This window comes from Juglans microcarpa x Juglans regia, chromosome 4D, assembly GCF_004785595.1.
Source record: "Juglans microcarpa x Juglans regia isolate MS1-56 chromosome 4D, Jm3101_v1.0, whole genome shotgun sequence".
Classification (NCBI taxonomy): domain Eukaryota; kingdom Viridiplantae; phylum Streptophyta; class Magnoliopsida; order Fagales; family Juglandaceae; genus Juglans; species Juglans microcarpa x Juglans regia.
The window spans coordinates 35,161,492-35,179,261 of record NC_054600.1 but is presented as its reverse complement, the minus strand read 5'-3'; the positions used below and the strand labels follow the sequence as shown (position 1 = coordinate 35,179,261).

Genomic DNA, 17,770 nt, shown 5'->3' with positions numbered 1-17,770 from the left:
AAATGGTTTGATCTATTCTATATCCCAACTTGTGCGGGCTTTAGAATAAAAACCAATTTTAGTATGCGGATTCCCAAATTTGCTTGGGCCTCGCCTCTGTGTGCAAAACCAATCCGATCAAAAGAAGGAAAAACGAATTTCAAGGCGGTTCGGTCATCGGTATCCCCTAAAGGTGCAAGTGCACCCTACGTGGCTACGTTCCCCAATTCGCAAGCAAATCTCCGTTCTTGCTCTCTCACACCGTCACTCAGCAAGATACGCACAGAAAAGACTGTCATCGCATGCTTAACTGAGGTATCGGCCTCGCATTCTCGCAAACGCGTGTGGTGCAAAAACTCTCTGTCTGATATGGGTTCGTGAACTCTGCCCCCCTATCTACGTCTGCCGAGATCTTATTGTAGCCAATGAGGAATGTCTTTGCGAGTCTCAACCGTCGCCGTCATATCTCAGTGCTCTCCAGAAGTAACTCCTCGTAACACTTATAACATTTGCTCTTTTCTTCGAATTTCTTATATAGCTTCTGCTTGGTTGATGGGAAAATTTAGGAATAGAAAACGGAATCATAAACTGAAAAAATGGTACCAAGAGTTAAATAATAAGGTTAAAACTACTGTGAGAATTGGGATTCATCTTGTTACAGGCAGTTTAGGGAGGCTTACTTAGTTTTTTTATGTGCTATGTTTGAGTTTCTCTTTTATTTTTGATACTTAGTGCATTCTGTATAAAACCGTTATGAGAGAAGCCATTTTTGCTTCTCGTTCGCCTAGTTGATCAGAACCCTGTTTTCTAAATGTAGTGGCTCCACACAAATATGAAGTACCTGCAGATAAAACTCGAATATGATAATAGTTTTTTTCCCCGTCGGTGAGGAGTATTCGCTGTTAGATTTAGTTATGGCTTTAGAAAGTCAGCTTTTGCTTCCATTCTAATACCATAATTGCCACCATGATTTGTAGTACAAGAATTATTTGCGTTTACCTGGCTTTCTCTTTGCAGGTTTACGCCATGATTGTACTGTTGACGCCATCTTGCCGAAATGCGCGTCATTGGCATGTCAAACAGATCTTGAAATTGTTAGAAGAAAAGATAATCGAATCCCATTATGCCTGTTGCACCGGAATTCGTAAGTGCATGACTATGTTAAATACTGGGAACTCTTGACAGTTATCTTCCTTGTTCCAGCACTGCCTGAATGATTCATTATTCTTCGTTGAAGATTTTATATCTTTCCATGGTTTTAGCACTTTACCTTAGGCATATTGGTACAGATTTTCTACCGGCTTCACCAGCGTGCATGGTGAGAGCCCATCAGCAGAGTATGCAAAGCTGAGGAAGGAATCACTCGAAAGTGAATTTGGCCGTGCTCTTGGAACTTATGGAAAAAGTGTTTCCATTGTCCCTCGTTTTGGTCCATTATTGGCTTTGTATAGAGCAGCAATTATTTCATTTTATGTGATAAAGCTAAGCATCTGGCAATTCTTCATTCAAGACATCAGAAAACGTGCTGTCAAGGTATGGGGCATATATATTTTATTTTTTATTTGTTATCTTTTGCCTTCTGCTGAGTTCGTATATCCATGACTAAGTTCCTTGAGCAAAATCAAATTGAGTTTTGATGAACAAAACTGTAAAAATTGTTTTGGTCGTGTGTTCCTAATTTTAGAGGCCCCTTCATCTGAAGATTTGTTATGTTAGTGAGGAAAGAACTAGTTAAAAAATGCTATCAATGGTGGTCACTTCAATGACGGTGGAGGGCAGAAGAAATAATGGTGATTGATATATTAAAGACCTACATACGCTGCATTGCATGTTCTGTTGCTTCTCATTACCCAGTTTTTTCAAAATTTTCCTCTTTAAAGAAAAGGGTATGGGGATATATATTTTATGATTTCCTTGTATCCATCTCTAGCTCTTAATTGTAGCCAGGCGTACTCAGTCGTATACTTCCTGCGTACTTGGGCTATGCCTAGTTCGTGCTTTAATAAAACTTTATTTTACTTATCGAAAAAGAGAAGGGTAACATGTACTGATTGCTTTTATATATAAGAGAATCTTCTGGTTCTGGTACACTATGTGTATATTGCTCTTACACAACAGCTATACAAGCCTTCAACTGTTTCATAAAACTTCTAAATGCGTCCCGTAGTTAAATGAGACCTTATTGTCTGCCTCATGTAGAATTTAGGTTTCTTTTGCTTGTTTTTTCTACTTGATTAATTTCTAAAGTTGGATTAACCTTTTATTGTTTAGAAATTTCTTAATCTGAATTTGCTGATTGATAGTGGTTTAACTTGGTGACACTTTCCCAAAATAATACCTGCACAGACAATCGGAGCCAGTTACCACTTTGACCACTGTTGTTATAACACACACACACACACACACTTCTTTGGTGGAGAAACACACGAATACATTAACTGACTGAAGTTTGCAGTAACCTTATACAATTTATTGCAGTTCCGCGAAACTCTAATCCACTTGGGGCCTTTCTACATCAAGGCAAGTCACTTGCATCATCATTTATTGGCGTTTCCTTTTTTCAGTCTTTAAAACTGCATATATTCTTGTATTTTTCATTTTGTTTGTAGTTGAAATCAGATGCTTTTGCTATTTCTATGTTGTGTCTGTAATTAGCTCTGATAAATGCATCTTGCTTGACCCTAGTATGTTTTCCGTTAGATGTATATCTAACATGTAACACATAACTTGTAACGGGGGAAAGCACTTTGATTCTATCAATGGATGATGGTAAAGGCAGAATGGGAGAAGATAGGAGAACTTGATGATGTGATGCTGAAAGAAGGTTATAGAGATGAGAGAAATAGGTGCACTTTGGGCTCTTTGCTATAAATGGGAAAAAATCTGCTCCAATCTCATATAGGTTCCTCTGTAGTGGATTGTAGTCATTGAGAAGGTGACTTGTGGGTAAAACCTCTGGCTAGTCTACCATGGACTTACTTATTAAAAAAAAAGGTCTACCATGGACTTGGGATCAAATCCTGCCTTTTCGAGAACTTTTTGTAGCTTTATGGAAAGTGAAAATAATTATAAAAAAACAAGAGTTTTTTTGGGTGGGGGGAAGAAGATACAGTTCTCATTTTAAACACATTAAACAACAAATGTGAGCTTGTGAAGTTAGCTTTGCAAGGAAACAGTATTCCTTATTGTCTTGCATTCTCTGAGAATTTCCTTTTGATTCCATTTACAACATCAGCCTTGTATGCTTGATGAATGTTGTACATGAAATGGCATGAGGAGACTAACCTGGAATGAAATCTTAAATCCTCAAATGACTCTTAAGTTGCTGTATGGTGATTTTCATATATGAGTATGACCCACTTTTATTTGTATTTGCAGCTTGGGCAGGCGCTGAGCACAAGGCCAGATATACTGCCAGCTGTATATTGCCAAGAGCTTGCTAAGTTACAGGTTCACTAGAGTTCTTTCTCCTATTTTCCTCTTCACCAATATAATTTAAGAAGTTCTATGACTACAGATCTTGTGCCCATTTTTTTCATTCACGCAGTTATAGCTTTTCTATTTGTCGTATAGGATCAAATACCCCCATTTCCTACTCATCTTGCAATTAAATCCATTGAAACTCAGTTGGGTGTTCCCGTTTCACAAGTATTTGCTGACATCAGCCCAGAGCCTATTGCAGCGGCATCTTTAGGGCAGGTTTATAAAGGTTAGAAAATCTCTTTTGAACATGGAAGTATATATGGCCTATCTTCACTAGTTCACTTTACTATATGGATGTTCTGAGAAGATCTGTACGTTTGAATAGAGCTTTTATTTTTTTTTGTTATCAATGTATGTTTGAACAAAGCTTAAGCTAAATGGTTCAATTTATTGCTTCAAGTCTTGCAGCGCACCTGCATTCTGGAGAGCTGGTAGCTGTTAAGGTACAGAGGCCAGGTATGTCGCTCTCATTGACCCTCGATGCGTTGTTATTCCATATGATTGGGGGTCAATTGAAGCGGTTTGCCAAAGCCCAGAAAGACCTATTGGTATCTGTAAATGAAGTGGTAAGCCTTCTATAACTCTACTTTCCTTCCTAATTTCGTAATTCTTCTGCTACTAAAAAAACTTCTTTTCTTTCTAAATTTACTCTTATAATTCATCTTGTTGATTGAGCTCAGCTTCTAGTGTGTTTGTTTCAGTTATTTTTTTTTTATAGGTGTTTCAATTTTTGACATCATATCAGATTTATGTAGTCAGTGTTTTCTGGAAGTCCTGTTTATTTACTTTGTTTTTACTTCATTATGTACCGCATCTTTAACGTTATGTTTGTCTGAATGAGAAAGTCCATGTACATGCTTATGGACATATTCAGGTTTTCCATGAATGAACAGGTCAGGCACATGTTTGACGAGATTGATTATGTCCTAGAGGGTAGGAATGCTGAACGTTTTGCTTCTCTCTATGGTTACTCCCCATGTAAGTTTTCCCTCACTTGTAGGTTTGTAGCTATTGGAGTGTAATGGTTTCTATTGAGGTCGTATAACAGTGCAATATATGCATGTAGCTTTACCTTTATGTCTTGATTAGGCCATCTATATTGAAGTGCAAGTTTGTATGTCAAGAACTGTTTGAGGAGGTTTAGTTTTCCTGTTTGTTATGATTTTCTATTCTCAAGGACCATAGGGGCAAGATAGATGAAACTATATAAACCTAGTCATCTGAACCTTTAGCCTATTCAAAACCGTTTGTGCTGTCTGCCTTTAATAGAACTGTTTTCTGGATGCGAATCAGGCCATGGGATTTTTTTTGTGTTAAGATTATCTTTTAGGATGTCATCCCCTTCCCTCAGTGTGTGTTTGATTGTATGCATACATGCATGTCAAGTTTCATTATTAATTTGAATAAGTTCGTGTTTAATTTGTCTAATCATGGGATTTTAATGGGTGAAACAGGTAGTGATAATAGCAGACATAAAAAACCTGCAACTGGGAAAACTGTGAAATATGATAAAGCAAACTGTATTAAAGTTCCAAAAATATATTGGGACCTTACCCGGACTGCTGTGCTTACAATGGAATGGGTTGATGGAATCAAGCTTACAGATGAAATTGGCTTGAAGAAGGCCTGTTTAAACAGACGGGAACTGATTGACCAGGTATTGGTAGAAATTGCTCCTTATCTTTCTGTGTTGACAGTTCATAATGATGTGTTTTTGTGTGTATCACATGATTATACAACCTTGAAGCTAATATATTCCCTGGAATTTTGCCTTGAGTTTTGGATTTATCATCCTCGTATCATTTCTCTTCATAGGGATTATATTGCTCTTTGAGGCAATTACTTGAGGTGGGATTTTTCCATGCTGACCCACATCCAGGAAACCTTGTTGCTACTGACAATGGCTCTCTTGCGTACTTTGATTTTGGAATGATGGGAGATATTCCTCGCCACTATCGAGTGGGACTTATCCAAATGGTAAGAACTATTTATGTGGCAATTTACTGAGGCCAAGGTTCTTAATTTGAGTGAAGATTCATGATAGGTCATACTTATCAAAAAAAAAAAAAAAAGATTCATGATAGGTCATTTAAGCATTCTTATCTGACATTTTGACTTTGTTGAAAGTATAAGAACAGCACCAGATAGCCCTTTTGAGAACATCACTGTGCAGTTTTATATGTGGGTTACAGGTCACATGCAAGAGGTTGTATACCAGCACGTGCCATGGTCATCACAGTTTTTCCCCCTTTTGGAATGATGCATTTATTACAAGATACAGATATCTTTGCTTTGGCATGGATGTATCTAGATACTTTTAAGTGAAACGCTATACTATTTTCACTTTTTCAAGAGAAGAGTGTAGTGGATGGTCATTGTTTTTTGAGCTTGTAGTACATGATGGTTCTTAGAGAAGAGAGTAGAATGTTGAGGGTAGTAATTATCTTTCCTTCTTTTTTCTGTGCAAACCCAGTTTTCAATGTATCATTCATGTGTTCATTATTACAACTATTCTTTGTTCCGTTCTTCTCTTTACCCTTATGTTGTTTTTCTTTTATCTTAATTTTGAGTTTTGCCAAGTTCTGAAAATGTGCCAGAGGTGCCCAGTCATGGTAAGTGCTTATATCTGGTGGGCTCAACATATTTGATGTCCTAAGAAGTGCATGGGATCAGTTTAGTTTGTTTTACTCTCTAAACATACTTGAGTGGCTTTTATTTACCTCTTGTTTGGTGCTTTCTCCACTGCCGTCATCTATGTATGATAATTTTAAGATTCACCTTAGATTGTGTATCTGTTGACAAGCTTTTGTTTCTTTCAGCTTGTGCACTTTGTTAATCGTGACTCTCTGGGTTTGGCAAATGACTTTCTTTCTTTGGGATTTATTCCTGAAGGGGTTGAAATACAGTCGGTTTCAGATGCACTGCAAGCATCCTTTGGCAATCGGACTAGACAATCTCAAGACTTCCAGGTTTGTGATTATGGTTTGTATACCTTCTCCATCTGTTGCTGGCTGCATGATCAATTTGTCAATTTCTGTGTGTGTGTGTATAAATATATACTATGTATGCTACTCACTGCAATTGAGGCGGGTCACTCGCTTGAAACAAAATCAAGATTCAAGAATAGCAGGGAGTTAAAGCGTCTTACTTGGGCAATCAACTACGATGCAAAGGGAGGCAGTACAAGTCGAGGGAGGACTAGAGGGAGGACATAAAGCCTTCCTCCGTCCTCGTAGGATCGTTCGGGTGGAGTATTAGTCGTGTGGGAAACATGGGGTTGGGGTAGTTACAATGACTTGCTTTGCTTTGTGGAGGCGTGTTTTGTCCCAATAGGGCTTGGTGTATATTGGATAGGTTTTTAATTTCTCCCTCTTGGGCGATGTTCATTAGGGACTCTATTATGGGCTAGGTATTTTCTCTTGTATACACCCAGTGTACTTGGTTATGCCTATTGATATTAATATATTTTTACTTATAAAAAAAATTTTTTATTGATATTGAAGTAGGCATAGCCCAAGTACATAGGAAGTATACATGTGATTGCATTAGCATATAATAATTAGGTAGTTCAAATCAAATTTTCTGTTATATTGAAGGGCCCAAACCCTAATAAGAAGAAAATAAATTATCTGTGATTGGCATAAAGGAGGTGTTTTTAATTATGAGCAACATTGCACAAGTTAAGTAGTATGATCACACCTTTCTATGAGAGCTGCAAAAAAAAAAAAAAAAAAATCAAATATATACTATGTATGGTCATGGAAGCTGTAACTTTGAATCTCGTACAAAGTATTTCATTATGCTTCACTATTGTGAAGGAAACGGAATAAATCTGTTTTAGATGTTTTTTTCTAAAATGATGTGTAACCATAGTAAGATAGGGTTTTTCAGACTCGCCCTTGGTTGACAGACTTTGGATATACAAACTCCACCTGCTAGAATTTTCATGTAATTGAGGTGACTGTTTAGTGCGGAATCGGACCCAAGAAGTCCAAGCCTATAGCTCATTCCTAGCCTGCCCTTGACCACTATGTTGCACCCTGAAAAGTATTTTTTAGATGAGCTTTAAATCATCCAGATAAGATGGATGCTCGAAATTGGCATAAGCTTTTAGAGGTGCAGGATATTATTGATAATATGCCCTGTTGGGGGGGCATAAAAAATGAGGTGGTAAACCTTGTTGGTTTTGGAATCTCACATTGATGAGTAGTAAATAGGTGTAATAGTTCCTACATTAACGTGGTAATCCCACATCCGGAAGAATAGAATTAGGGAGGCACACAATTCTAAGGGTGCTTGTACAGTTTGTGTGTGTGAGAGTTGGAAGATGAAACTTTGTCTAGTTCGAGAGATCGCCATTGGTGTCTCAGAGCTTTGGGCTCGTGAGTGTGTTTTGAGGCTTTCTTTTGTGGTTACATTGGTAATCCATATCAATTACTGTGGACTTCTTATGGATATAAGCAATTAGCTGAACCCTGGTAAACTTTTGATATTTTACAGTTTTGTTTGGTTTTTGCAACAAATTGGTATAGGAGCTATTTTGGAAACCTAGAGATGGCAGGCCTAAAATTTGAGGTGGATCTCTTCGCTGCAAAAGTAATTTAGTCTTAGCCAAAGCAGTCAAAGTGCAATAGGGACTGCTTGATTAGGCCATTGTATAGAAGATTGAAATCCAGCCCCCATCTCTGATGATGAAAAGGAAGAGTTTGGAGTGAAGCAGTAAAAATGCAACCAACCCAGAAAGGTCAAAGATGATTGTTTGGTAAATGCACAGGGGAAAAAGTATGATGGGCGGAATAGGATGAGATTGGAAGTGTAATTCTTATGGTACTGGAGACACATTTTACTGAGAATTTCAAGCATCTCTAGAACTTTATTTACCACAAAAATTATGGAGCATGTGGGGGAGCACCCCTAGGGTGAGGGTAGCCATAGGGATACCAGTAAAGACTTCTCCCTAAGGTTTGGAAGTGGAGACTTGTTGGGTCCTAACTGAGTTGTTCACTTTAGAGGTGCTTCCTTTTTGGTTTTGGAATCTCTCCTTGATAAGAAAAATGGTATGGAGGTCCAGTAGTTTCAATACTAGTAGAGTAGTAATCCTACATTGGGAAGTAGAGAACTAAGGAGGTGTGACAATCTCTACAAAGACATGTGGTAATTTAGCTTTTGTGTGTTACAGTTGGAAGGCAGAGCTTTATCTCTGAAAGACTAACACTCGGTGTGTTGCAGCTTTGGGTTTTGGAGAGATAGTCAGTGATTGTGTTTGCAACTCGTACTTTATTATTTGTTTTTTTTTTTTTTTTGTTCATTTAAACACACAAGATATTGGCGAGCAGAGAGATTATGTTTAACCTCACATGCTTTTCTCAAAGGCATATTTATCCCATCATTGAAAACCTTAAGTTTCAGATGAGGTTCGGATCTTCAAGTGAATAACCACTTGTGTTGTTGCCTATTTTTACCTGGCACTGTTTTTTTTACAAAAAATCCATGTGGTGATGTCTTTACAACCAAAGGTATCATGGGTATATGATGATCACATTTTCTTAATTTCTTTGTCATCTTTTGTGAAGCTCCTTGAGTGCAATTGTGGTAACAAAGGCACATGGGTTTGTTATTTTATTTTTTGCATGGGATTTCAGGGACTAATGAACCAGCTATATGATGTTATGTATGAGTTTAACTTCTCTCTACCCCCGGACTATGCCTTGGTGATAAGGGCTCTGGGATCATTAGAAGGCACAGCAAAGGTTCTGGATCCTGATTTCAAAGTCATTGAGAGTGCATATCCTTTTGTCATTGGGAGACTTCTGGAAGACCCGGATCCGGATATGAGAAAAATCTTGAGGGAATTACTTATCCGTAACAATGGATCTATGAGATGGAATCGGCTAGAGCGGCTGGTAGGTTTTTCTCTTACAAACCCATGAGCGCTCACACCTTACGCAATATAGTCCATATACTCAACGTATAACTTGTTTAAACCGTGCATTTTATTCTAAATGAGAATATCCTTAGTGACCATTAAAACTTTTTTTTTTTTTTTTTTTATAAGTGAGAAAGATATATTACTCAAAGAATAGGCCTAGCCCAGTATGTACAAGAGAGAACCCTACTAAGAGGGCGCCAAAGAGACAAGAAAATCATGTAGGGCCATGCCATTGAAATCAATAGCAATAGCCCAAATACAAAGAGTGCTATAAAAAGATGCTAACAGTTCCTCTAGCGATCTCTCCTTGTCTTCAAACGTCCGTGCATTACGTTCCTGCCATAGACACCACATGATACACATTGGAATCATCTTCCAAACCCTTTTAATCTGATGTATACCACCAATGTTTGGCTAACTAGCCAGCACTGCCCCCACTTTCTCCGGCATGACCCACGCCAACTCTACCCTACTAAGTACCTCATACCATAAAGCCCGTGCAATCTCACATAACCCTTTGCTTCCCCAAATTATCAGTCGTGAGTATTTTACCCAATGATGCTGTCCACACGAAGAAAGCAGCTTTAGGGGGCGCCTTATTCCTCCAAAGCCTTCTCCACGGAAATTGAGTAATGGGCTCTTGGGAAAGAGCTTTATAAAAAGAACGAACCGAGAATGCACTTTCCAACGGGTAGCTACCACAACCCATCTTCATGTTGATTGCTTGGCTCCACAGAATACAGAAGCCTATAAAAATCTGCCAAGCTGTCCATCTCCCAATCCTGTAATGCCCTACTAAAGCTAATATTCCATTGAATTTGCCCACCCAACATCTCCATAACCTCCGCCACTGAAGCTTCTTTAACACCAGCAATTTGAAATAGAGGAGGAAAGCGATCTTGTAGAGCATTATCGCCACACCATATATCTTTCTAGAATTTAATCCTAGAGCCGTCACCCAACTGAATACGGGTGTGTCGAAGAAAAACCTCCCAACCTCTTCTAATATGTTTCCACAAGCCCACTCCATAAGATCCTCTAACTTCTTTTGTGCTCCAACCCCCCCATAAATCACCATACTTGTACCTAATCACCTCTCTCCACAATGCATCCGGTTCTTTACTATATCTCCACAACCATTTACCGAGTAATGCTCTATTGAAGGTCCTCACATTTCTAATACTCAAACCACCGTGAGATATAGGGTGACATACTGTTTCCCACTTAATCAGGTGGAATTTGAACTCCTCTCCCAAACCTCCCCACAAAAAATTGCGTTGGAGTGTCTCAATTCTGTGCACCACATTTGCAGGTATAGGAAAAAGTGAAAGGAAATAAGTTGGTAAATTTGTGAGTGTACTCTTTATCAGTGTGAGCCTACCACCTTTCGACAAATACATTCTCTTTCAACTTGCTAATCTCTTCTTGATCATTGACTCCCATAAAGAGGGTGTCCGTGCTCTTGCCCCCAACGGAAGCCCCAAATACGTCAACGGGAGAGAAGCTACCTTACAACCCAACGTACTCACCAGTTGTCGTACATTTGGAACCACACCAATTGACACCTATTCGGATTTATCAAATTTCACTTTTAACCCGGAAAATGCTTCGAAACACAACAACACCGCCTTCAACGTACGCACCTGACTTAGATCTGGCTCACAAAATACTAGAGTATCATCTGCAAACAATAAATGAGATATGTTAATGATCCCTTTATCTGGGGTTCCCACCGAAAAGCCCTCTGTAAAGCCATGATTCGTCAAGGTCGAGATCATCCTGCCTAATCCTTCCATCACAACAACAAATAACAAAGGCGACAGCGGGTCGCCTTGTCTCAGACCTCGCGTACTATGGAAAAAACCTGCTGGACTACCATTTATTAATACATAAAATTTTGCCGTTGATATACACCAACGAATCCATGATTTCCACCTCTCTCCAAACCCACATCTCCCGAGAAGATAGAGAAGAAAATCCCAATTGACATGATCGTACGCCTTCTCCATATCTAACTTGCAAATGATCCCTGTTGAGTCTGCCCTCGTTTTGCTATCTAAACATTCATTAGCAATAAGTGCCGCATCTAGGATTTGTCTACCTTTTACAAAAGCGTTTTGAGGCTTGGTAATAATCTTCCCCACTACCTCACTTAGCCGATTTGCTATCACTTTGGAAATGATCTTGTAAACTCCACTAACCAGGCTAATGGGGCGGAATTCCTTGACCTCATTTGCCCCCACCTTCTTTGGGATCAACGTGAGGAATGTGGTATTTAGGCTTTTCTCAAATTTACCAACTACAAAGAGTTCTTGAAACACCTTCATAATATCTTCCTTAATAACGTTCCAACAGTCTTGGAAGAAACCCATAGAGAACCCATCCGGCCTTGGAGCTTTATCCTTAGCCATTCTCCTCACTACTTCAACGACCTCCTCTTCCTCGAAAGCCCTCTCTAATCGAGACACATCATTTAGACCAATGGAATCAAATGCCAGGCCATCAAGAGACGGCCGCCAACTGACGGGTTCAGTTAGGAGTTGCTCATAGAAGCCAACTACATGGTCACGAATAACATGTTCTTCTCTGCACTCCACACCTTCAATTCTCAACATCTCAATGTTGTTGTTTCTCCTGTGGGAATTTGCTACACGATGGAAAAATTTTGTGCTTCGGTCTCCTTCTCTGAGTCACAATGCTCTTGACTTTTGCCTCTAAGAAGTCTCTTTAGATAGGATAATTCTCTCTAGCTCCACATCCAACAAAGTCTTCCGCGCTACTTCATCCGAAGTAAGGGATCTGGTTTCTTGGAGACTATCAAGTTCTTGTATCTCCCTCAACTTGCCTTTCTTGTTTTCGCCTATATTGCCAAAAAATTGCCTATTCCACAACTTCAAATCTTTTTTCAACATTCTCAATTTACTAGCCAAGATGAAACTAGGGGTACCTTGAAACTGATACGAGGACCACCACTGCCTTACTCTTTCAACAAAACCGTCAGATTTTAGCCACATATTTTCAAATTTAAAGTACCTTTGCCCTCCTCGGAGGCCACCACAATCAAGCAAAATAGGCCAGTGATCTGAACCAATACGAGGCATGCGCTTTTGCCAGACATCTGGAAAATGACTTTCCCAATCTGGCGAAATTAAGAAACGATCCAACCTAGACCAACTTTGGTTATTAGCCCATGTGGCGGGGGCCCCGGCAAGAGGCAAATCTACCAAATTCAAATCAGAGATGCATGCTGAGAAATCTACCATAGCTGGTCATCCTCTTCTATTTCTGGATGACTCGCTCGAGAATCTAGTAACATTAAAATCTCCCCCTATACACCATGGGAGGTTCCACCAGTTGTGGACTCCGGCTAATTCTTCCCACAATAATACTCTATTATTGTCTATATTTGGGCCGTAGACACTTGCAAATGCCCATAAGAAGTTATCTGCCACACTCTTAAAAGAGCATGCTACTGCATACCTTCCTATGAATTCCTCCACTTTCTCCACCACTCTTCTATCCCACATTACCACTATACCTCCTGACGCCCCATTGGAAGCCAAGTAAACCCAATCCACGTGTGCACAACTCCATAAGCTTCTCACAAGTCTCCTATTGATTAGCTTCAACTTGGTCTCTTGTAAACAAACAATATCCGCTTTCCACTCTCGAAGCAAATTTCTTATCTGAAGACGTTTGTTAGCCACGTTGAGCCCGCCGGCATTCCATGATACAATTTTGGGTTTCATGGAGACATGGTCAGCCCCTTCCCTTTCGACCTGCCCCTATTAGAGCTACCCTCAATGTTCAACGACCACATCAACCTCTTGAGTTCCCGCTGTTTTTTTGACCCAAGTTTCCTATGTTGCTGGTGCCCCACCTCAATAGCCGTGAGCAAGGCCATGAACTGATCTTCGTATCCTTCGTATTCCAACCCCACAACTTTCTGAATTTCAGTAACCTTCCTAAAAACCCAATATGAAACTCCAGTGTGCGTGGGGAACATAAAATTTAGCGGGACTGGTTCACCCTCCCTGTTGTCCATTGAGGTATCTCGAGTCTCTTCCACCACCGTAGCATCCCCCATGTCTACTATGGCCTAAACATTTTCTTCATCAGAAGACACCCCGTCCTTTTCAGACAGTGACCCTTCTGTTTCACAGTCAGTAAAAGCCCCATCCTTTTCGGTGTCCTCAGAAATATTCGTAAAGGGGTTCGTCGGAGGCAGGGACACCTCCTTTCCTTTCATCGACAATGTCTGACCCCCAAACGCCGGCGACAACCCTCCCTTTCCTGTCGCAGCGCAAGTCGCAGAACAACCCACTTCCTGCGACGGCGATCTCTGGGTGTCGGCCGACATCCCCCCTGAGACGTCGAGTTGCGCGGCATGAGCTGAGCACCAGTCGCACCAGACGCACCCGCAGGCGAAGCCCTCGGGCTGTCTTCGCGAGACTTCGGGTCTCTGGGCCGCGACCCATCCGTATCTTTAACCCATTGGGCTGAGACCCATTTTGGCCCAACACTTTCGGCCTAGATACACGTCTCCACCTTCGTTTACCTGATTTGGGCTGGAAGGGTTGCTTCTGCTCTTCAACAAGGCCTGGCCCCTACTACTCCTTCCCCTTACAAATAATTCCATCCATGTTTCGCCCGACCACCATTCGTACATCCTCCAACTCTCTCTGCAAGTTCCTCATTTGGCCCTGCAGGTCTTCAACCACCCAGCGTAGTACCTGCACCTCATCTCTACCATAATCAGGCCTTCGTATACCGTTCGGGACTTGAGGCGCGTGACTGTCAGTGGTCCAACCACCACCACCTTCTCCATTCTCCTCACGCCATGGTCTCGAACGGAGCAAAGCCTCCTTATACGAGTGCATCGTCTCCACCTGAGGTCTCCGATAGACTCCACCGTAATGACCACCCATTGAACTCCCCTCCTGCACACATTCCCCCAAAGCTTCCTTCACTCTTTTCCAACCTCTCCCTTCCTTACCTTCCGGAATGAGGATGAAGCTTCTCCTCCCCCCCCTCCCTGTATTCAGCCACCACTAGATAACATCCCCTGTTGTTATAGCACTTCTGTGCTAAATAACTACAGTAACCCTCTCTAATGGTGCTATAGAAATCCTGCTTCGTCCCACTTGAACATACATCCAACGACTTAACAAGCCACTGAGCTGTGTTCCTCTCAACCAGAAGTTCCTGCTTCCTCTTCCACCCCCTTTCTGTAATGCGAACAACACCACCTTCCTTGACTAACGTGAATAATTTGGACCCAATCACCACTTCTCTCATGAAACCCATCACGAATTCACCATAACATCAACAGGCAACACAAAAGTTTCGCATGTGTACGGAGAGAAAAAATCTAAACGTGACCATTAAAACTGTCATAATTGATTCATAAATTGTACCATTCATATGAATGCACTCATTGTCCACCCTACATCTCTGTTAATGATCACTTTTCTTTATTATCAATATCTGATAAGCATATACATGTGGAAAATTTCTAGTGCATTAATTGGGAACTGTGAATTCTTTACTGGTTTGTTTGTGCATTGCTTCTTGACTTAAAAGCCATCTGTATGCATGTAATATTGAGATCTGCATCTAGGGTATCTGCAGACTAACCCGGATACCCTGGATGCAAATTACTATAAACCTTGGACCAGACTAGAGATGCATCACCTGTATGACCTACTCAAAACAATAGAGATCCTAAATCACAGATAATATGCCAACATAAGCTTACCTATAAAAAAAACTTATCATCAGCCGCTATTCACCACCCCACACCACACACCCTATGAAAAACTTATCCATACCCTATAAAAAAAAATACCCCCACACCCTATGAAAAAGCTATAGGTGTGGGGTGTGAGAGTGAATAGTGGCTGATACATAGTAAATCCAAAAAAAAATGCCATCAGAAGTCAATGGGAAACTCATTAGGTCATTCAAAAATCTCTTTAATTCAGGTTTTTCTTTTTTCATGGTGGAAAGCGTGATAAATTGACCATTCATAGCATATTTGCAACTACAAATAATCCCTGTTGCAGACACGTGGTGCTTATATGGTGTCAACTTTAGAATACGAAATGCATAATAGAGATTGATAAATTGGCAGAAAGATTTTATGTAACTCAATCTCTTAGTTATTTATCTGAATTTCCCACTAATTTGACATCTCTTTTTTTTTTAAAAGTAATTTGGCGCCTCTTCTTTGAATCTTTGTCTCTATCTTGTTTCAGATGGCAGCGATATCTGAACAGCCTTCCAATTCGAGTGGGGAACCCACTAATTCTGAGGATAATTATTCAAGTCCTCTGGGATGGAAATCATTTGACATGCGGGCTGTCGTTGCTGCCACTGAAGATCTTCTACTATTCATTTTATCTGAAAAGGGTCTGAGGGTGCGTGTTTTCCTTCTTCGGGATATAATTGGAGCAGCTGATGTTTTTATGCAGGATAAAGTTGGTGGTTGCATTCCAAGTGAGAATGTTGAAGCAAGAGAGACACTAGAATTCGAGGTAGGTCGAAATCTTATTATTGATTTATCTCAGACTTGGGCTAAGAATTTTTCTTGGAGTACTAAGATAATTTCAAAGGAAACAAGCGCATCTCATGTTTAGATTTCTTCGAGTTTTTTGAGATTGTACTAAAGTCATACCCAACTTTTGGTGGAGCATGTTGCGAAATGATTTCTTAAAGAGATGTAAACTTGAATTAGTTTAAATCATTTTTAAGTACCAGGACGTTTTTCTTTGCCCTTATTTGCTTAAAAGCTTAAAAGGGAGAGCAGAATAAGCTAGTTATGATAATTACAGCAACGGTTTTTAGTTAGCTATTGGCATGTGCACCTTAATCACACTGCCAACTGAGTAGTTGTTTGAGGCGATACGCTTCCATGCCTTGAGTCTAGTTTTGGACAAATGGGACATAACAGCACAGGTGGTACTTTTTGCAATTTAACGAATAATTCTACTTATCATCTCTACACACTACACACTTCACTTATTTTAATTTTTTTTTTCATTTTTCTTATAACAAGTATGTGTTGTATGGATGATAAGTAGAACAACTCAATTAATTTAATAAGAATAAAATAAAATAAAAATAATAAATAATTTTAAAATATGTAAAGTGTGTGGTGTGGGATGATATGTAGCATCCCTCTTATTTAAAATCTATAGTTGTTCTAGAATAGTTAAATCAATCATGGGTAATAACTTATGAATGAGATTATCATAGATTTACTTGTGAGAGAGAGAGAGAGTATCATAGATCGTTTTTAAGATCTTTTGAGAACTTTAGATGCAACGGATTTTTGTCTGTTTTCTATGGCAATTACTATAGATGGTGGCCACTCTTTTAGTCTGGTATTTAGATTTGATATGAAAATCTGAAAAGAAGAAACGGAAGTAGATCTTATTTTGTTTCACTCGTTCCAGAGGGGTATTTAATTCTGACGTTATGTTCAAGTTTAGAAATTGTGTTTCTTGTTTCTAAGTGGAAAAATAAGGGATACTGGTGCTTTTAATTTTGCATTTGGCAGGAACACGCTATGCTCACAAGGATTGTTGATGGTTTTCGATATTTCTGTGAAGCCGTAAAGTCGGCCCCAGAGGTGTGGACAGCAATGTTATTACGCATGTCCATGAAGCCGGAGGTCCATAAATTTATTTTTGATATGATTTCAGCTTTGGTCACGCATTTTAGTTTCAAACTTAGAGAAACTTCATGGGTTTGTATTTCTAGATTTCTTCACATGTTGGTGAAAAAATGCAGCTCTGATGAATTAAGACATCAGTAATCCCTGTTCTCTTTCATTTTGTTTTATCTGTTTCCCCGACAATATTGATATCCCTGGTACTTCGGCTAGTGCAAGTACTGAAATGACAAGAAAATAGAATGTTTGCAGTTCTACATATAATTGAAGAAAAAGTTTTCAGCCCACACCGGCTTGGGAACAGAACCAAAGAAGCCGTGTAAAATAGAGGATTGAAAAAGGGACAGCATAGGATTGCTCATAATTTGTCTGGAAACCAGGCTGGAAGTGACATCACACCATTCCTGTTTATTTCAGCATCTTATCAAGTGATGGCGAGGAAGAATTTGCAAGATGGTGTCGTTAATATGTACGAATGTCGAATGTGGATGAGTAATGATTGTGTGATTAACAGCGCCCTCACCTGAGTCAGCACTGTAATATATATTATATTGCGTCTCTCTCTCTCTCTCTCTCTCTCTCTCAGAGTCATCTTTCTGTGCGCTCGGCTTTCGACTCTTATTGTGGGCATTTAGGTTTCGCTATCTATATATAATAGCATTTAGACAACTTTTTTCCATTCCTTCGTTTTTTAAATTTTAATT

The 17,770-nt window shown here is 39.7% G+C and overlaps 1 protein-coding gene across 2 annotated transcripts; it reads left to right on the top strand.

Annotated features, from left to right (window-relative positions):
* The first annotated feature begins 57 nt into the window (after nucleotides 1-57).
* Nucleotides 58-17,318, top strand: LOC121259879 (uncharacterized protein slr1919). Of its 2 annotated transcripts, none has more exons than XM_041161681.1 (14): nucleotides 58-462; nucleotides 997-1,123; nucleotides 1,269-1,512; nucleotides 2,458-2,499; nucleotides 3,358-3,429; nucleotides 3,553-3,688; nucleotides 3,871-4,028; nucleotides 4,356-4,440; nucleotides 4,917-5,119; nucleotides 5,278-5,439; nucleotides 6,282-6,431; nucleotides 9,105-9,365; nucleotides 15,865-15,927; nucleotides 16,953-17,318. In XM_041161681.1, the coding sequence occupies exons 1-14, from the start codon at nucleotides 405-407 to the stop codon at nucleotides 17,208-17,210; spliced, it is 2,019 nt and encodes a 672-aa protein (XP_041017615.1). In that variant the 5' UTR covers nucleotides 58-404; the 3' UTR covers nucleotides 17,211-17,318. The 2 variants fall into 2 exon arrangements, with proteins under 2 accessions (XP_041017615.1, XP_041017614.1); XM_041161680.1 differs by having other exon boundaries at nucleotides 15,649-15,927.
* Nucleotides 17,319-17,770: the final 452 nt, after the last annotated feature.